General features: G+C 36.1%; 1 protein-coding gene across 2 annotated transcripts in view; it reads left to right on the top strand.

Annotated features, from left to right (window-relative positions):
- Positions 1 to 21,405, top strand: part of LOC145770404 (uncharacterized) — a 33,012-nt gene extending 11,607 nt beyond the window's left edge. Inside the window, exons 2-10 of one of the 2 annotated variants that reach the window (XM_082582040.1) lie at positions 734 to 859; positions 10,229 to 10,362; positions 11,130 to 11,175; positions 14,892 to 14,963; positions 16,099 to 16,169; positions 16,940 to 17,015; positions 18,178 to 18,240; positions 18,743 to 18,812; positions 20,451 to 21,405. In XM_082582040.1, the coding sequence (XP_082438166.1) occupies positions 734 to 859; positions 10,229 to 10,362; positions 11,130 to 11,175; positions 14,892 to 14,963; positions 16,099 to 16,169; positions 16,940 to 17,015; positions 18,178 to 18,240; positions 18,743 to 18,812; positions 20,451 to 20,533 (741 nt within the window). In that variant the 3' untranslated portion in view covers positions 20,534 to 21,405. Of the gene's footprint in view, positions 1 to 733; positions 860 to 5,243; positions 5,399 to 10,228; positions 10,363 to 11,129; positions 11,176 to 14,891; positions 14,964 to 16,098; positions 16,170 to 16,939; positions 17,016 to 18,177; positions 18,241 to 18,742; positions 18,813 to 20,450 lie in introns of those variants that run through there. The other variant, XM_082582041.1, reaches the window with a different exon arrangement.
- Positions 21,406 to 21,532: the final 127 nt, after the last annotated feature.

The following is a 21,532-nucleotide window of genomic DNA, read 5'->3' as shown; positions in this document are numbered from 1 at the left end:
AGCTTAGTGGGGGAACAAACAACAGAGTGTGGATTCACAGACATTAATCCGTATAGAACACTGCAAAATCCTACCTCGCAGTTTTCGCGGCCTCCTTTCTGTCGCTGGTACACCGCAAAATCCTATTTCGCAGTTTACACAGCTCCTTTCTGTACACAACCTCGCTTCTTGTCGCCAAATGACTATAATCTCTTCCAAACAAATAATTTGACCACTACAAAAAAACTGCCATAAACTGAAAAACAAACGACCAATTTTTGTTTGGGAAATCAAGTAACTGTAACTAGTAACTGTTGAAAAACGATAAAATAGTAGCTAGTTACCGCTTATCGTTACTTTTTCAAAAAAGTAACGAAGTTACAGTTACAGTTACTCAAAAAGTAACTAGTTATGTAACTAGTTACTTTTTTAACTAGTTACTGCCCACCTCTGCAAAAGTGTAATTGTAAATCATTGAAAGCTGGCATGTGAGATTGAGCATAACATTGTCCCCTGGCTGGGACATTGTATTAGGACTTTGATTACCGTATATGTTTTAATTTATGCGAGTGCTGCACACAGTTTTTATAATCTAACTACCAGACCCAGAAAGTGCGAAAGCTTGAAAGTAGTTTTCTTGCATTGGTGTGCTGACGTAGGCTAAGCTTGCTCACCATACCAATATTCGCGAAAGCGTTTGTTTCGAACTGAGATATGAATTTAAATTGTAATTTTTGTTGTATTTATTTTTCAGCTTCGTAACGACATTACGTCATTGGAACAGAAGCTTCGAATCGCCAACGAAGAAGCTGATTTGAAATCCTCTGAAACTGAGGATTCGATGTCAAAATTGAACGATAAGGAGAACGAATTTCAGCGAGTAAGTAGATATGTGTAAAAAGTAGACGCATCGTATCGAGGGATTTGGCAAACGGGTGGAACTGTAAAAGGAAGCACATGCGCGTTGCTACTGCAGGCCTGCAAAATTTTCGTGTCGTAAAAAGGTTGAAAACCAGTCGGCCCAACTTAAAAAGACTTCATTTTGCAGTGATTTTGATTCGAAACTTTTTATTTATCATCCGGAAATTTTATATAGGATCAGGTAATGGTATTCATTGTCCAAATTACTCCAAAGATTATGCAATGGAGATAATAAAATAATTTGAAAACTAACCGTCATTCCGGAACTATAAATGATAGAAAGAAATGGACAGGCTCCTAAAAAAATAAAAAGTGATCAATCGTATGCTTTTTTATAGTAAGTTTAATATTGGCACAAAATAAATTGAAGAATTTTTGTGTACAGTGAAGCAGCAGTGCCGGTTTTAGGGTATTTCGGGCCCTGTGCGGAACATGCTTTGCCGGCCCCAATGACAATGATCTGATTCAGTAGCGTAGCTAGGTATTTTGAAACGGGAAGGGAGGTGGTTTGACGGTCGGCGGGCGAAGCCTGACGGCGTGATCGCCGAAGATGACACCCAGCGGCGGGGGGGGGGGGTTTGAAGGGCAGAAAATTTTGAAAAATTACTTTGAATTCGGGGCATTCTGAGAGGCATTCGTTCAACAAAAATTTGGGTATGAATAGGCCTATTACTGTAAAATGGTGCTGTCCGGTGGCATAGCAAAAGGAAAAGATTATGCTTTCTTTGGCATTTTTTGGAAATAAAGTTATGTCTCTACGTTAAGTCTGGATGCAACCTATTTCGTCCCCTGAAAAATTCGTACCCCGATTTCGTGCTCTGAAATCGAAGTAACAAAAATCAAATTTCGACCTATTTCGTCCTCTGAAAAAATCGAGAGAAATTTTGAAATGTTTGCGGCAACTCCGATCAGCGACATCTTTTTTTCTCTTGATCTTTTCAGGGTACGAAATGTTCAGGGGACGAAATAGGTTGCACCCTTTGAGTCTCTATGTTTTCTTGTTGCTAATTCCTTTGATGAATTCACTTGTAGAATTTTTCCATTGGAAATAACAAAATTACTGCATTTTCTGAGTAAATTGCGCGCCCCCTAATTTGCGGGCCCTGTGCGATCGCACGGTTTGCACACCCCAAAGACCGGCACTGAGTGAAGTATCTTGTGCAATGTGCAGTCAGTGAAATATTTCTACTCTTTTATGCCCTCTTGTGAGTATTGTTATGATTTTGTGTTGTCGCAGTATAGCAATGTGATTGCGGTTGGAAATAAAAGCAATAGCATGGTGTTTTCAAGCGTTTTCGTATCAGACGATAACTGTTAACGGGTAGAACAAAATAAGTTTGCTTTGAACACTTATATGAGCCTGACCTGAATATTCGACATATACTTGGTTTGTGTTTCATTTCGAGTAAACAAACAAAATTTCTTTCGAATGGAAATCTGAACAAATAAGTTTGCAACCAAACAAAATTTTCGATTTGTTTCATCAAACAGGTCTACGTGTATTTGGCTTACCCTCGCTCACCACTATGTGAAATTGTAAATACCAAACTGTAGTCACGAATGGCGAGTCAAGATTAGTAGCACTGCAAATATGTTTAGCATCAGTCTGATCAGGCCAAATTTGGTTATTTCGAGCGAGCAGGTGATTACTGTAAAGTTCCTTTTCACCAAACTCGCTAGTCGCAGCCGGCTTCCAAGAGAGCAAATTCCAATGAAAAAAGATCGCTTTGTGAAAAACCGAATCGTTCTCTTCAAACATATTTGGTCACGTGACTCTTCGACACGCCCTACCAAGCAGGTATAGCTTTTCGTCGTAAGACACTGAAGCGATGTAAAAAGGGATTTTTTTTGCTGTCTAACTTATTTTGTTTTCTTGGTGCTTGATTGAGGAAAAGCAAAGCGATAGATAACAATAGATTAGTCTGGACTGGATGAATCTAGTAGATGAGGAAGCTGTACAAGATTAATGATATCCGATTAGCATTCCAGTCCTGCTACATTGAAACTATTTTAAATATTATCAAGAAAAAGACTGATGATTTGACAGAAATTGGACTTTATATTTGCTGGGAGTTCTATTTAACACAGGTTGCAAAATTCGAAAGGCTGTGGAAGCTTATTGGCATAGTTACTTTTTACACTCATATTTAGCTTACTCTGTGAGTGCACATTGTCACACTTTTAAACAGATCTAGGATTTAATTACTTTTAATCAACACAAAATTTTACTGTGTGTAGATGTGAAAACTATGTTCACGTTAGAATTAGATTGCGTGTAAGATTACCTGTTTCTAAGTGAAATTTTTTTATAATGGTCAAACTTTGCTAAATATTAACATGATTTCAAAGGGCAAAAGTTCCCCAATACAGGTTGTTACAGTTTGCACTGCATTGAATTTTCCATTACACAGCAAGCTATAGGCCTACCTTGATAAGTCAACAGGCACCACTTTAGTTTGTGTTCTAAAAGTTCAAAGGTTCTAGGTACAATTAATAAGTTATAAAAAGCGCCCTATGTTTATGGCTGAATGAAGGAAAACTGCTTTGTTTTGCATCAAAATTCTTTTAATTTTATTTAAATGGTTTTTCTTGTTAACATTTCTGTTTGAACCATGTTTGATAAAGTATATATAATTTCATTTAATTTTGTCTATAAATGAGTTTATAATAGTCTGAGTACGTGATTTAAATTACATACTACATATTACAGGCCCGGGGGGTTCTCGGGGTTCCCGGAACCCCCCCCCCCCCCCTTGAGCCGAGAAGTCCACATTTTGGAGAAGGTGTAGTGTACATACGATCACAGGATCAGCTACCTATGATCTGAAACCTTCCAGATAGTTCTGAATAAACATTTTAATATATTGTTGCTTGTTTAGATTAGAAGCTCGCATATTGTAGACAATTTAGGCTAAAAGCGAATAGCAGAAATTGTTATATTGCAAAATGTGCAATAGTTTACATGACCTTAAAAGGGCATCCGTCCCCTCTGCCCCCCGCTTCTGGCGTCCCTGTAGATGTGCTATTGTTAATGTGAAAATTGTTTGTGGCCTATTTATTTTGTTTTTGTAATGTTGACAATTTGAAGTTTGTTTTGTTTGTTGGTCTATGTATTATGTACTGCCACTTCCTATGTTTGATTGCTTGCTTGGGGACAGGCAAAGAAGAAAGTGTTATCAAAAGGTCCATATTTTTGGATTTGGGAACCCCCCCCTTGAAAATGTCTGGCTACGGGCCTGTGTACATATACTTTGGTTTACATTTGCTACATTGGTTTCTTGTTGCTTTTAGTGTGTAAAGATAGTGTATGATATCTGACCACATAATTAATCATGATGTCAAAAGTGTAGTGGCCAACTATATCCTTTGGTTAAAATTTTATGAAACTTAAGTCTCTATGTCATGTGTCAAAGGTGTGTCCTGAATGTGTCCTGTGAGAAGAATTTCTTTGGCTAATATGAGTTTAACTCCATTGTAAACGTATATTTTTAGCCAAAATTGATGAATACAAGTCATTCAATGTATGATGTGCCCTAAAAATATTCGTAAATAGTGAAATGCAACCCGTGGAAAAAGCAAACTTAGTTTACCAGTTCTGCATAATAATGTACATTAATTAGCCGTGCTTCTATATTATGCACTAAAACAGGTACATATACAACAACTGACGTGAGACAATTGTCCGCAGCCAACCTGTCCACAGGGACATCTCACTGCGATGTCAAAGAAATAGTCTCGTGGTGAGATGTCCCCGCAACAGGTTGGTGTGATCAGTTCTCTCCCCTCAAATCGGCCACGACAAAATGTCCTGACCCTATTAAAACATATTGACTAATAAAGCTGAAGAGCAACAGATCTCTGTGATGTATATTGTTCTTTAGAAAAACACATTATTTCAAGAGAAAACTTAGTTAACATATGTTTATTTGTCTTAATTGTTTTTGTGCAGTCAGAGTAATCACATTCCAAATTATAAAAAAAATTGTTTACTTTGTTTAACAGCTTGTATAGCCATGCTGCCTGATTGGCTCTATAGCATGCTTTTAAATGACACGTACTATTCATAAAATAAAATGCTAGATTCTACTAATCGATCATTATTTTTAAACATTTAAGTTTAATGAAGTTATGCTTTAGCACAATTTCAATGCCAGTTTGTATCAAGTCGTTAGAGTAAGATCAACCCAAATGTAAACTGTTTTAATACAATGGTTCATAGCCTGTTAAGGTCAACTGTTAAGATATTGTAGCATAAAATACTAAGACTATCAACAATATGAAAAACTAGTTTGTAACTTTTGGCTCATTTTTTGTACAGCTCATGTTTATGTAGACTACTTAGTGTTGTAAATTAGTGTGTTATATATTCTAGACAATTTATATAATGGAATCTATCAAGAAAAAAATTGTTGCTTTAAAAAATGATGTAGAAACTAAAGAAATTGTTATTGAAGAATTGACCTCCAAATTAAAAGCGGAACAGTCTGTTTGTCAAAGTGTAAGTGATCAGCATTATGACCCTTCCTCATAGCGAAGACTGGTTACAAAGTGCAATTGTTTATAGTCATGAGCTCTTGAAGCATTTTTATATTTTTTTTTCATTTTATAATTTTGATGTCCAAGACAGTTTGATCTGCCTTTGCCTTTTCCATTTATCTTCTCTTCTACCTTAAGCTTTTTAGTGAAAGAATACTTCAGGTGGAATCAGAAATTACAACTTGAAAAGAAACTACAAACTGTACAAACATTGCACCAGAAACTTGACTCTTGTGTTTGTGCTACCCTTAATGAATGGGTTGCTTTAGGCAGCAGTAGTTCATGACAGCTTCCATTTTCAAACCTTGTTGCAGTGAGGAGTTGATAAATTATAGCTGTAGGCTATGATTTTGTAAATTTTGCGATAGATTTACCTAACAAGCATCGGTTTACATCTCAAAGTCAAAAATGGCATTTCTTGCTGTAGGGTCATTCCATTATATTTCAGGTCATGAAAAAACCAATACTCTTGGAAATGTTTCATACTTTGGCAGTCAGTTCACAATCATTAACTGAGCACACCAAAATAAAAATTTTTGAAATTGACCAAGTGGTTTAGAAGTTGTGGGGGTTTGAAATTCACCACTCGACCGGGGCATCGTGCCCCCCCAAAATTCAAATTTTGCTAATATCTCCTAATTTATAGCTAAAAAAACAACCAAAATATGTAGAATACCATTTTTGGGGGCAAGGAATCTGAATTTCCAGTCAAAATTGGTGAAAAGATATCATTTATAGATGAAAACAACGTTTCAAAAATTTTGGGGGTGATAACTTTGGGGGGTGCTTTGGCCATGTAGCCATGACCAAACTCAAAATTTTTTTTCCTGAAATTATTTACCTGTTCATGTTATGTCTTTATGATGAGTTATTTTAGTTGTTCCATTTGTTTTTTGAAAGGGACTGCAGTTTAAAACTGATACTCAGTTTGGCAAAATTCCTATTTATTTGACATGAAGTTTTGGCATTTTTGAAACAGCAAATTGCAATGTCTGTCGTCTGACAGTGATTTGTTTCAATCCATACGATCAAAAAAGTTAAAAGTATTATTAAATCCCATAGGTACAGTTTAGAAATTATTGAGTGAGCATCAAGTTATAAAAAATACACCAAATTGCACATCAGTCTAGTTAAAAAGTTTTTCAAGTTTGTTCAGTTCTGAGGTAAAAGTGTAACTTCTACCATTGGATGTAGAAGGTGGAGTTAGTTTCAAAAGTGCAGAAGTGGGTGGCATCCAGCATATATGGTCTTTTCCAAACCAAATTGTTTAACAACTCCTTTCCTGCTGAATAATAAAAACATCATAGCCAGGCAGTTTTCTACTTCAATGAAAAGTTAGTTCAGAAATGATAAGGGTGCATGTGCTGGTTTGATAAGAAACGGTAGCAAAATCTTGATCAGACTAGCTGTGTGTTATCAGCTGAATAATATAACATTGGTAGTTTGACACATAAAACAATTCTTATAGAAATGGACCATAATATGGCTGAACCCTGCAAATATTGTGACAAAGCATCAGTTATGTTTCAATTATTTTCATTTTTTTGATATGTATGGGTTGATATTTTCTAAGTTGAATATTTTGGTTTATACAAAACTTACATCAATCAAATTTCGTGAAAATATTATACTTAATTGCTTTGTTTGAAAAAGAATTTTTTTTTGCGATCTTTTTCTCAACGCTCCGAAATATTCCCCCAAACTTAGCGTATCAAAATAAATTAAGAAAAACTTTAAACCTAAATAACTAAATTATCATTTGAAATGTTCATCTTGGCATATTTTTAATTGCAATTTAAATGAATTCCTTGGATCTTAAATTGGTAAAATGCATGTTTTCAGTGCGAAAATCGTTCAAGGTAAAGAGTTATTCTCAAAAAATCAAGGCGCAAAATGAACAAAATGGCTGTGCTCAGCTTCAAAAATCCTACTAGTGGCCGAAAATTCAAAGTGCTCTATCTCGGCCCCAATTAAGATACTGCAAAAATTTTTTTTGCTATTGTCATCATTTTTTAGTATGTATGTATAAAATATGTCAAAATACGCAAAATTTGTGACTAGTGGTTACAAAATTTGAAAAAATCTGATGATTATAAATGGAATGCCCCACTGTACAATGTTAAAAAGGCATTTAGAATTTGCAAAATTTTATAAAGAATTTTGACCACCAGTCCAGGCAAGGAACAATATGGAACAACAAAATTGGAGTGTGTTTATCAAAATATAAGTCCAACTTAACATCGCCCCCAAAAAAAATGTTTTCTTTTTCTTCGGCTACATGGGCAAATTTCTCCCCAAAATATATACCTCAAAAAATATTTATAATCAAATTACTCCAAAACTATAAGTTTTTCTTATATTCTGTTTGCAAATTTGGATTCCTCATCCCCCAAAATGGTATTCTACATATTTTCATCAACTTCCTAGCTTCAGTATAACAGATACTGGGGCATTTTTACTCTTTGGAGCTGAAATACTGCCACCATGCGGTTAAAATTGAAAATAGTGTAACTTTAAAACCCCTTGACCAATTTTGAAATTTTTTTTTTGTTGAGCTCAGTGGGTTGCCATCTCTCACATATGTCAAAATCAACCAAATCGGAGAGGGTGGGTGGCATTTCCTCTAATTTTGACCTGAAATATAATGGAATGACCCTGTAAAGAACACCTGGTAAACTTTTTACTTGATGCTCCTCTACTCTGGGAAGGTACTTTTGCATCACATGCTTCTAGACATCCCTGTGTGCAGTGGTGGCTGGTGAGTTTTAGAAATGGGGGTGCTGCGTGTTCGCCAAAGGAGAATTCAACAGCGGGGGGTCTGGGGGGCCTCCCCCAGAAATTTTGAAAAAATACATTTAATTAGGTGCATTCTGAGCGTATTTCAGCTCTAAATTGTGATAAAAGTTTAAGATAAAACTGGCTTATTTAAGAGTTTTGCAAATGTGTAATATTTTGAAGGGGCCGATCAACAAACATGTGAATAACACGTTCTAACTATTGTGCTGTCACAGCATCTGAGCACGACAGGGTAATGTAACTCACATGGTAAAACAATGTTAGTATTAGTAAAATATTAATATTCATTACGGTAACAGGAGGCAGGCCTGACTGGTCATTCATATAAACAACAGTTGCAAAGCTGAAAACCAAACAAGTGGTTAGTCATGTGAACAACGTTTAAAAGGCTAAATTAAAAAATGCCAAGCAAAATTTTTTTGGGCAAAAAACAACAAAAAAGGCTAAAAACTGCCAAATTTTGAAAAAATGCCAAACAGGATTTTTTCATGCCAAACAACATAAAAAATGCCAACCCGGCAACTCTGAATTGTGCTGCTTGTAACGCAGCACAAGCGTTTGCTATTTGTTTGGATAGGCAACTCAAGAATACACGCGGCTCGCTGACGTCACGATCGAGTGTTTGTTTTATTGTAACCTTGCGCAAAATATTTCACAGCACGCAGAGTTGCCAAATGTAATTTACATAGTCAGCAATTCTGTGAACAGAAAACATAAACTACATTTTGGGCAGAAGAAACGATAAGATATTTGAGAAACTTTTTGTGAAAATTTTTGTGGGAGTGCTGCAGCACCACAGCACACACTAGCGAGCCGCCCCTGCCTGTGTGTATACATTGACAAGATACAACATTAATTTTTGAACTACCGTACTATATGTGCTCTATTTTTGAGTTTTTTTGTTTTGTTAATTGTGGTTGTGCCATATTTGCAACAAATCATTGAAGGCATTGATATATTTGTCTTTGGATTTTTAATCAATATCTTCATTGAACATAGGTGAATTCAGTGAATCTTATATATATACCGTATATCCTTTTTTTTCATGATGCCAAACCATAGTCAATAATATATACAGTATATATATTTTGAGCAGTTTAATGCTTATTCTTTTGAATACATAAAAATACTTGGTGAATTGATTATGTGATTCTGTAACTTTATTCATTTATGCCATAGCATGCAGATTACCAAACGAGCTGAAACATTTTTTTAAATTTCCTAATGTATAAATCATGTAATATGACTTTGTCTGACTGCTTTCCAAGTGTTACGACCTGTTTCTATTTGAACATCGTGGTTATAGGTTTGGAATTAAAAAAAAAATAACTGAATTCCCACTATTTTGAGAACGCTATATGCGACATGCGTATTGGTAATCTGCAGGTCGCTGCAGCAGATGGGATGTTTTGACCAGTAAAAACTTTAACAAAGGACAATTTTCCCTATGAACTGGCTGACTGCAGCATTGTGACCCTTCTAGTAGCCTACTTAGCCAGAAAGTTGGTTCTTGGTTGGAACTTTGTTTGGTAATTGCAGAAGCGAAAAAAAGTAGAGGTAGAAACTGAACCCACGTCATCGAAGTGACTACTTCCCTTAATCCCAAACCTCTAGGCCATGCTGTCGACGGCGAAACGTTCACTTCGCTTAATTTACTTTCTATCAGTATTGTTTCGAAAAGAACGCATTAGCACGTGCAATCGTGCATGTGTCACATGAATGTAATCAGCTAATTTAAATCTTGCCTTCTGATTGATTTATTATTAAATCTTAACTGCTGCATCGACCTCCAGATTACAACCCTGACAACAAATCAGTGATTTTTTACATTGATTCAACGTTTGCAGATGTTGAATCAATGTAAAAAAATGACTGATCTATGTTGTCTGGAAAATATGCGAACAGTATTTCCTGGGATCCTAGCACTAGTCTTAAAAAGAGGAAAAGTGTCACCCCTACAGAGCTTGTGTTTGTTACAATGATTTTGTTTTTGTAGATTGAAGAAGAAAACAGAAGTTTACAACACAAACTAGGAACGTTTGAAGGGGATTTAGATAAAGCTGAAGAGGCTCTTGCAGTTTGCAAGGACAAATTGGCTATTGCTGAACAAGAAAGAGATGAACATGAAAGGTATTTTTGCTTAGGCTTATTAAGTAGTAATCGTTTAGGTGTTGCAAAGAAATTTATTCTCACATGAGTCAATTCAATCATATATAGCTAAATATCGATTTCGATCAGCTAGAAGCTAGATCATCTTCAGTTAAGCTTATTCAAATAGAAATTTAAGTTAAGCTTATTCTATTTGAATAAGCTTAACTGAAGATGATCTAGCTTCTAGCTGATGGAAATCGATATTTAGCTATATATGATTAAACTGACTCGTGTGAGAATAAATTTCTTTGCATTACAAGACATGTAACCGAGTCATTCATATCAAGCATTGTTGTGGGTTTGACATCTGTCAGAAGATACTCCATTTTCTTGATCGTTTAGGTGTTTTAAGTTGAAATAAACAGCGACTGGATATTACTGTGTTTAGTGAAACAGCATCAAATGTATTGCATCCACTTCATGGGAGAAATATCATTGACTGATTTATATAGAAAACCTTTACAGCCTGTTTCACCCTTGTTTGAGATCATCAGAAGATGCTTATTCAAATAGAATGTTATATGTAATATACATAATTAAAAACCAAAAACACGTGAAGTGTAATTTCTGAACTAAAAATGTGAAAATTACAAATGATTTAAATTGCAATTAGTTCTACCTCAAAGTTACCCAATGGAACTGCTTTTAGCCATGTTTTTAAAAATATATAATTTTTAGAGGGGTTGCCTATATTTCTATCATCTTACGTTTGTTGTGATGTTTGATCAGTGTCGTTTATCTTTCAGAGCTTTGAAGAGCCTCACTGAAAGTGAACAGACTGCCACTGACAGAGTACGTTATCACTTTGTGTTATTTGCCAATATATGGTAGATATAGTTGTTATTTTGACAAGCTTTGAAAGATTGACTTGGCCTATTATTGCGCTGTATTTCTTCTGTTATTGAGCCAACTTAATTTTGAAGTTCTATCCAAATAAGCAATAAAAACAAATTGAGTTGAAAACGGTCAAGGTTTTTGAGTCAAGAGTTTTCGAAACGGTGCTACTCTCACCAAAAAAATGAAATCATCTGAAAAATTGATCACAATAGATATTTAGATAAAACATGTAATTCACATGAATCTAAAGTTAAATTGACGTTGCAACAATGCTGTACTGATGTTTAGTGGCACTTCTTTGATATCTAGTAAATTATGGTACAGTATTCTTTCCTGTACACAGCATTATGACGCGGCGCGAATGCCGCGAACCAAAATGACACGATCCGTGTGTCTTCAGTTCCTACCTGAATGACGCGAGACCTGGTTATTGCTTGTCTGTTGTTGAGGTTGTGCTGTTCGGAGGTATCACGTCATTCGGACTACGTCATAAAGAGTTTCTCCGTGATCCTTCGGTTCAGTTGCCGTTTTATTTGTTGTCGATCGTAGGCACCAAAAGGTTGTTTTTTATCAAATTCAAAATATGTCGTAATTTTGTTTGGATTTAGATTTGAAGCTCAAAAACTGCGCATATGAATCCTAATTCTTAACAGTGATGAAAATTCTTGAATCTGGGCAATATTTTAAGCGAATGTATTGGTCACACACTCACACTGATTGTTAACGTGAAGGAGACACATTGTATCTAATCATTAACATTGTGTCGGGAGGACATTTGATCTCAAACATGTAACTGTTAATACAATAGTGTCTACCTCAAGTATCGTTACTTAGCCAAGGATCTTGTTTTTAATTAATCTTAAATGACCTCCATCTCGAAATTCAAACGAGGCACAGGACGATTATAGTGTAATGTTACAACTGTTCTGTGTGAGGTTTCACAGCATGAGCGAAAGAATTTGCTTTAAAAATTATGATAGTTCAGAACGAACGTCAAGCAACGGAAGCAAGTGTCTGTTTCAGTGAGTTGGTGTTACTGAGATAACAATGCATTTAACTTGTTTCGTGGTATGAGTAGGGTTAACTCGGGTGTTAATAAATTGGTTAATGGGTAATGAATGTCCTTTTCCCAGTAGCAGATATACCCTGACATTTGCTTTCTTGCCCACGATGATCCAGTTAGCTATAAAAATTCGTTATCACAAGGTTTCCTGTTTTATAACTTATAAAATTCTGTCGGGGCTGATTCGGCTGCTTGGCCGTAGTTTAGTGACTCCTGCTTTAGACCACCGCTTTTTCTCAATTTATGCAAAGACTAGATACTAGATAGTAAAGTTTTCTACTGTGACACAGCTTAGTAGTAAATGCACACACCTGCTCCTTGCAGGCTTGCCAGATTTTTTTTACAAAAAGTAGCATAAAAGTAGCAAAATGGATTTGAAAGTAGCCCAATTTCTGCGCGATGTTTTTCTTTCAAGGAAAACTGTATTTTGTATGTTGCATAATTTTCCAACATGTCCCAATTGTAAGATATTGCATTGTATATCAGTTCCTACTGTACAATTAAACTTTACAACCTTAAATTACCTAAACAGAAAAAAGATTATAGGCTACAGTATTGACAGTCAGTAATCGGAAAGATCACAAGAACTATATATAATACAAGAGCAGAAATATATGCAAAATAATGCTTACACCAACAGACCAAGAAATGAACACCAATACCGTTAATTGTTTTAATAAAACCTATACGAGTACTAAAAAAAAAAGTCTATTGATTGTTTTACAATACCACTAAGTGATGTACCGGTATGATATATAACACAAAAATGTCAACATAAATCTTACAATACCCACATGGCAATGACAAACCTCACGGAGTTAAGAGTTATTTATGCATTCATATCTAGGTAGTGCTACATAATTGTGCTCATTGAAATATTCATTACTATCAAATATCTCTATGAATACCAGTATATGTGATCTAGACAGTTTTGTTCATGGCAAGTTGAAAATGGATATATATTGTAAGGTTTAAAACACAGAAGAAAGTGAGCAATGATGCTAGCACAACAAAGATTAATGAGAAGAGTTTAGTTGGTAGCGCTAACCAGAGGAAAACTGGTCACAAAATTGGTTTTAACGTCACTCAATTAGCTTTATTGTGCTACCATTGTTGCTGACTTAAAATATTAAAAGACTGTCACAGCTAGCCTCCATTGGGCTAATAAGATTTGCTACATTACTACCCACTACACCTCTAGTCTTTGTCTAATTAAACAATACCGTACATATCTTGTTTAAAGTTTACTAATTCAAACTTAAACCCAAATCTTAACCACAAAAAATAAGTCTATCACAAAATTCACACTCTAAGTCTAATCTATCAATTGCAACTACTTACAAAACCCCCTGGGAAACTTCTGCCTTATAACAACAAACGCATAGATCTAGATGCTGATAGTGAGGCGACAATTGGGCTCGCAGTCGAGAGCCTGCGTGTTCGACTCCAGCCACCCGCACTGCTGTTGTTTCTCTGGGCAAGAAACTTTACGATAATTGCCTCTACCCAGTGATCGATTTCGAGTAATGGGTATAGTACCAAATTTAAGTCATAAGCAGAGTAGACAACCGGAAACAGACATTGCCGTCGGCTGCAGCGTGGGTCAGGTGTACGTCGGAAGGCGTACACCGATGCATAGCGCTCAAGTCCGCTTTCCCGCAATGCAGGATAAAGATAAATAAACAAACAAACAAACTCGAGTTCGACTCGGCCAAGGCCAACTGGGTAAAACTCAGCAAAACGCTACTCGCTCATTGGCTAGGAACAGTACACGTGGTCACGTGGAAGGGGGTCATCACGGCATTTTTACCAAAATAAGAGAAAAGAGAAAAAACGTAAAAACGCTCCAAAGTGAGAGACGTGATGCAAGTCGATTATTCTGTGATTCTTTCCACTTTCATCTTTGTTAGGCATTGGGAAGTAAAAAGTAGCCCAAAAAGTCGCAAATTTCAAAAAATCACAAACCTTCAAATTCAAGTCGCGAAGCGAATTAAAAGTAGCCCAATTCGCGATAAGTAGCCCAATCTGGCAACTCTGGCTCCTTGTTTAAAAAACACACTAAATTTTCTTTAACTGCTGCTTCTGCAACGCATTTCTTATGAAGCACAAAAACCACTTGTTACGTCGTATTACGCTGTACTGGATGGTGTACAATGGAATTAAAATCTTTTGGACTGAATCCATTTGCACCTTTCAATCCTCACCTTACTATGCAATGTATGCATACATCTACATTCTACAGACTTACACTACTAAAATAATTTAGTCAAAGTCCTTCAAGTAAACTTTGAGAATAATTGTAAAATGCCTTAGTAACGTTACCTTTTGGTTATCCGGTCAACCGGCAGAACTACATCCTGGTGCTAGGTAGCAAAGAGTTGTTCACTTAATCGCTATCCAGATAATTGCACCCACGACTGATCAGTGATATTGTGACTCATTGTCAGTACCTAGTTTAAGGACGAAGCAAGTTTATTAATAAACTTTATTCAGTTTTCACGCCAAGTCTTCTTGGAATTTTCCCCGACGTTTTATACATTTAGATGTAAACAAACACAAATTTATGTTAAGTTAATATTCTGTCTACTAAACACTTTACATATTGCAGTTGGAAACACAGACGGATGACTTAAAAGAAGCCAAGTCCATAGCAGAGGAAGCTGATAGAAAATACGAAGAGGTAAATTAAAATCTGTTGTGTTTTGAATATTAGACGTTATATCAAAAAAAAACCTTCGTCTGCCATGCAAAGATCCAACATAGCTCTCCCATCTTGCGGTGTAATTGCTTTCTATGACCCCACAACAACCCGTTCTTAAAAGTTATGTCAAAAGTGTTTTTCGTTTGTGTGTCAAGTGGATTGTTTTGGTTTCAATAACAATCACGCGCCTACACTACAGTATTGTTTGTGGCAACTACGCCTTGGGCTGCATTTCCTCATTAACGTATTGTCAAGTGCGGTTAGGAATTAGTACGTCTGTTGGGGTTAGCAATCGCAAGGTGTTCGTTTTATAAGTTCTGTGAAAGACAGTTAATTTATCCTTATCTTTCTAATTGGAAGGAAACGTTTGCTCAATGTATAAAAATAGCCATTTCTGAGTTGAAACCAGATAAGCGGATTTGAGTGCAATTTTGTTCTTGGTTTTTGCCAGAAAGTGGAAATCATTGTAAACAGTAAACACCATATCCAAATTGTAATGATCAGCGAATGACTGGCGCCGGAAAATCAATGATAATTGCGGACTGTGACAACTGTTAAACTATTTCGCTTTGCAGTGGTAAAATATTTGTACTTTAAATTGGTAGCCTTATTTACAAAAAAGAAATCTTTCAAGCTTGTGAGAATGGGACGCGGTCTGGGTAATTTCATCATCGCAAAACGTAAAATAAATGTCATTTTCCCAACAAATCAGGCTGGAAGGCGGTTAGTTATGATGGAGGCTGCTTTTGAACGAGCTGAAAATAGATATCTGCTCGCTGAGCCGTAAGTTGAGCGTTGTTCTTTTCATAGCTACTTAGGTGTTGTTCTCATTGACCATTCCAGCTTGTAGTGAAGGAAGTATCCTATTGATTGCCGCCTGCTTGTGTATGTGATTTATTGTGTGACTGCTGCTTGGTGCGAAAACTTGACCATTTTTACACTAACTCAACCCCATATAGTTGAATTAGTGCGAAAACGTCCGAGCGTTCCTTCCAACTTCCTGAAAAAGCATCCAATTTGCGCATGTGCACTGTGCAGCCACCACATCAGTTGTTGAATCAATGATTTGCTGGCTGGTTGCTTGTATTTGATGTTTATTGTCGTCCGACTACAGGTTGCTCGTAAACTACAAATGATGGAAAAGGAGTTAGAGAGGGCCGAGACCAAAGCGGAAGACTCTGAAATGTGAGTGCACTTCAATGCAACCCCAGCTTCTCTGCTTTTTGTCCTTACGCACTCATGGCCTGAGGTTTATTATTACTGACCCAATCAACAAATGACCTTTTTACATTGATTTAAAGTCTTTCGATGTTGAATCAATGTAGAATGTAGAAAAAAGTAATGAATTACTAACTGCCCAGGTAGTCTCTTAAAGAATAATTGTTTGGCGCAATGGAATTCGCTTGACAAACTGTTATCAGTCAATTCTGGGTGCAATGAATATGCAGCGAAGGTGATATAACCATAAGAATAAAGACAATATATTATATTATATTTTAATAAAAAAAAAAACACAACAAATATTGCATTGTGCAGTGTGCACTGCGTGCACACGGTTATGTCTGTTTTTCATCAATTTGTGAAGCGAATTGCAGTGGAAAGATATTTCATAGTTTCATAGCTGATTGTTTTTGGTTACATTCGAATATTTCGTCCTTGCTATCTATCTTCGTATTATAAAGTTATCACAGCGTGATGTGGTAATACAATTAAACTTGTTACAGTGCTTCATTCTCGTGCGGTTTTCTGTCTTTTGCTTGGCAGCATGACTGCATGTGTTGTACAGTGTACACAAAACATGAACTTTATCTACAAGTATATCGATAGTGAATGATTTAACGTCGTCACGCGTTTGATTAACGAAAGGTGATGTGTTTTCTGACTCCAAAATAAAAGTTCACTTCTTAAACCACGGCATGGTTGCTTGGCACTGACTGCATCATTTTTTTCTACAGTGAGAACAGAAGATTGCAAGAAGAATTAAAAGAGCTAACCGGTCGGCTGAAAGCTTTCGAAGCATTGGAGTTGGACGTGTGTAATTTTTAAATTATTTATAAACATTAAAAATTCAGTTTTTCAATGCCATCAAACGTTATCCAATCTTTATTCAACGATAGTTAACCAGAGAACTGAAAAGTAGTTGCACTTGTATGAGGAAGCTTGCGAGTTATATTCACTCACTTGATCACTTTTCGATTTCAAATTTCATTCACACCTGAAAGCGCTTGCATCACCTCAACACGACCTTATCATACTATTTTCTTCATTTCTATATTCTTCATTTCTATATCAATGTTGGGCTACGGTATATTTGTTTAACCACTAATTATTGTGAATTTGTACACGGCCATAGCATATTAACTACAGTACTGAGTCGAGTCGAATGGATAGGTATTGCACAGAAACCGATTTAATCACTCTGTTCCATCTAGCTGTCAGTCACAAATCCTCTGTTGACTGACTTTAAGGTCCGAAACTTTGCGGGCCATTTTTATCTTTTGACAAAATATTTTGGTAACTTTGTTGATTTCACAGAAATTTGATTGTCAACAACATTTTCACACTGCGTTGATAAATTTCTTTTCTGTATCGTTGTTGTCAATTAATATCAACTTCCTTACATCTGATCAAGGGAGGCATCATCAGTGTCTGTGACGTTCATCATGTACATTTTTGCGACCTTCTCTGGCAAAAATTCTCTGTCATTTATTTCTTTGTGTCTAATAAACTTCACTTGTAACCTTATATCTAGAAAATCTTTACATATACCGTAACTCACTAATTTCTTTCCCTTGTATGTCCAAAAACATTTTGTTTTTTTGCGGTTTCCAACATTAATTCAACATAAACGTGCGATGTGTCGACGATAGAATGTGTCCTTTCTGAACTCTTCTTCTTTTCTTCAGTCGTTTTCTTGCAGCAAGCCGAGACCTACGATCTGCCGTGCGCTGTATAAACCATCACGACGCCCTCAATGCGAAGGTCTGCTAACTTCAGCTGCAGTTCGTTTTTAGCTCTACATACTTTTCACTTGGATTTGCTTCAAAATGAATCCTCATGTCCTTTTTCAGTTGATACTGTTAACCAAAATCTTAATATTGTGTGTGGATTCTGCTAAGTTCTTGTTACTTGGACTAATTGCTTCCACCCCCTCCCCCTAAAATTGAACTAAACCTTCACATATTTATTTCAGTTTGGCGACAAGGAGTCGTATGCCGAAGGCAAGATCAGTGAACTAACCTGCCAGTTGCGCGAGGTAAGCAATAAAGCATGTTTAAGAGTTGTGCTTTAAAAGCAAGTGCGGAAACTTTTCATCGCACTAACCCCCATGGCTATTACGTATATAATCGTAAAGAATGCGATGTTCTGTGAGTATGCAAACTTTTAATTTGACGTTTTTTCTAAAAAAATATTTTGTTTAAACTCAAATAGTCAGTTTCTTGCAGCTTTGAACTTGAACCTATTATCCAATCGGCAAAATTTTCATTTTTTTGCTCGACGTGAAATAAACCTGGTTTTAAGTTGGCCAAGGCACTTTTGTTCTACCAGATTAACAATATTGTCAAAGGCTTACCCAGGCATGTTTTAGAACTATTTGCGCTTAATGTAAAGCGATATTGAACGGGATTCTGCTCATCCGTAAATTGTGCAATGAGATTTGTATGAGAGAAAAAAATTGTTTCAACTAACCGGGGATCGAATCTAAGACTGCAATTGCAAACACTTTGTAAATGTTATTATCTTTATCATTGTTGTAGCGCGAATTGGCACAAGAAGAAGCTGAAAAAGCATGCGAGAAACAAAGAGTGCTTATTGAGAAGCAAGAAGGTAATTCCGTCCGCATAATTTCTAAAATGTTTAAAAATTTTACTCTTACTTTGTGTTGTTTTTGGTCAATCACTTGAAACATCCCATTGAAGTAAAAACGATCTTTATCTATGGTTTACAACAGACGTTTATTCAATGTAAAAAGATATAATATGACTTGTGTGTAAAATGTGCCTTTTTAATAACAGCACATGTATCCGAAGTTACGATTTTTTATGACAAACCACTTTCTCACTGCGTCTTGTTTGATAAGCTCGGATAAGCTTCTTTTTCATTCTTTCCTTTTTATGCAATCACATCAAAGGACCATAGCGAGCTATATATGGGATGAACGCATGTGTCTGCTCTGCGACAGCTTTCACAAAGCTCTACTTTATGTTTTATTCTTTTCTCATTGCAAGCAGACAAAATCTTCGATTTGAAATTGAAGTTGAGGCAATTTCGTGAGCGGACTAACGACGAGTAAACGTCTCTTTGCATCTGATCACAGCACGGTTGTCTTGGTCGGCATTGTGCAAATGTGCTTGCTTAATGAAAATGGGGAAAAATATCTAGCTGTGTTGGTTGTGCAGTTTGATGATACCTGATCTGCAACAATCGATGTCTGTCGTTGTTACGAGTAAAAACTTTCAACATTTCACAAAACTCAAGAATTCGTTGAATTTTGAGAATGTTCAGTTTACGAATTTGTGTTAACATGAACGTGTCATTGAGCATGGGTGTTCGACTGTGGTTATCGCTAGCCTTGGTCAATGGTTACTTATAGTGTGAAAAATGGTTTGCTCAATGTAGCATATTGTGTCCATCAACCATATACAATACATGGAAGAACGTCTCTTTCTCCTTGCGGTCCTTTGCAGCTCTTTCTGAATAAGTTTCAGTCAAATCTTAGATCGCCTATTTTTCTTAAGCACAACAGATCTAATCTTTTTCTAAACCTCTTTTGCAAAAAAGTTGAAAGAAAATGTCTTTGTTCTTCTCACACTCAAAAATCAAAATAATTTTACCTGTTGAAACTGCACGTAGCATCATGTTTCCAAGTCGGTCGTATTTTGTTGTGTCGCAAAGAGCAGTGCACTTAAAGGTTAATATCGGCCAGTATGCATTTCACACTCTGTATAATATCCTCCACCAGTTACAACTCTTGCATGATGGATGTGCGTCACTATGTTACGGAATGCTTTGTATATTTTGAGCTGTAGGCTAATTGTTGTAATACTACTTGTGAATTTTTTTTTATGCAACAATGCAGCTCAACTTACTATCTTTGACAACCGGTCACGGAAGGAGACACAGATTCCTGTTTTTTCGGCCGGCAAACTAATTTGACAGTTTTTATTCACTAAACCTTTACATTAAGGAGTTTTTTGCGGATGCTAGTTATTTAGTGCAAAATGGGGTGTTACTATAACGTGAGATCTACCCCTGCGTTATCCATCCCTGATAACTTCTATGGTAGAAATAAACAACTTATCATATATTTCTATACATTTATTCTAGCGATAATTTAGGCAACATATGGTGATACACCTCATGCTATAGTAGGACTTATAGTGCTTCATCTTATTGACTAGCTATTGTTCTTGGCTTCTTCAAGCAGCCTTGCGCCAATATTAACATCAATTAATGAAATTGCAGCGGAGATAGATTCGATTAATGAAGAAAAGGAAAAAGCAAAATCTGAACTTGAAAATGTCCTTCGAGAAATTGGCGAGCTCTGAACGGAAAAATAATCGCTGCTCTGTTCGTTGATGATCTTCCTACAGTTCATGTTCAATTTCTGGTACAGAGAACAAAGTAAGTATTTCAGTATCGGTTTAATGTCCACCGATCCAGAAATGACTAATTTTGGTCGCACACTTCTGAAGTGCTGCATTCTTTGAAACTTTGAAAAATCACAATTTTTACACGTTTATCTCGAATATCTTGCACCTGAAGCCGTTGCTTCTTAAAATATTTTAATTTCTCGGATCTTAGCCGATGCCGCAGTGCTATGATTCTCCTGCATTTATCTTGTAAAAATTGCGTTCCTCTACGCTTAAACGACATTTGCTATATGAAATAAAAGTCAAAAAAATATATTTTTGAACTTGCAGACGTCTTCATTTTATTGTGTTTTCTTTGCGGCCGAAACTTCTGATTCCACAATAAAAATGAAAAAGCCTGCAATGTGCATCGCTGTAATCATTCTTTAATCGCCATTTTCTTGATTCATGTTGCTTATTTTATGCTTTACCGTGTAATATCAGCGTTATTTTGACGTTTTATCGATACCAAAATATTTCTCGAAACGGTTATTATCGATTTTTCCCCCATTGTGTTCATATGAAGGCAACTAAGCTTAAAGCCAGCATGGTGTCAAAATTATGTTTTTTTAAAGTGTGTATGAAATTTTTCTGTTTACCGGTAATGAAAGATTAGGAGCCTATGTGCGAGCAGTAAATGATGTATGTGCTTCGTAAGCTTTCCTGGTGCACTCCAATTTCTATTTAGATGTTTGTTAAAATCCGTTCAATACGTGCCGTGACGAAAAGGCGGATTTTTCAAATTCTCTGAAAAACTAAATATTGTAAATACAAAGTTATAAAAGTTTCTCAGGTTTCTTGTGCACAAGATGGCAGTGCAGTTTAAGATTAGTGAGTAAGACTTGTGGAGTTCAATTTGATTCGGCACATAGTGAAGCCTGTCAGTCAATGCTTGTTGTCTTATCAGTGTTCAAC

Source organism: Aplidium turbinatum, chromosome 5 (genome assembly GCF_918807975.1).
Source record: "Aplidium turbinatum chromosome 5, kaAplTurb1.1, whole genome shotgun sequence".
NCBI lineage: Eukaryota > Metazoa > Chordata > Ascidiacea > Aplousobranchia > Polyclinidae > Aplidium > Aplidium turbinatum.
Note: the sequence above shows the minus strand (reverse complement) of the source record. Positions and strands in the feature narration are given on the sequence as shown.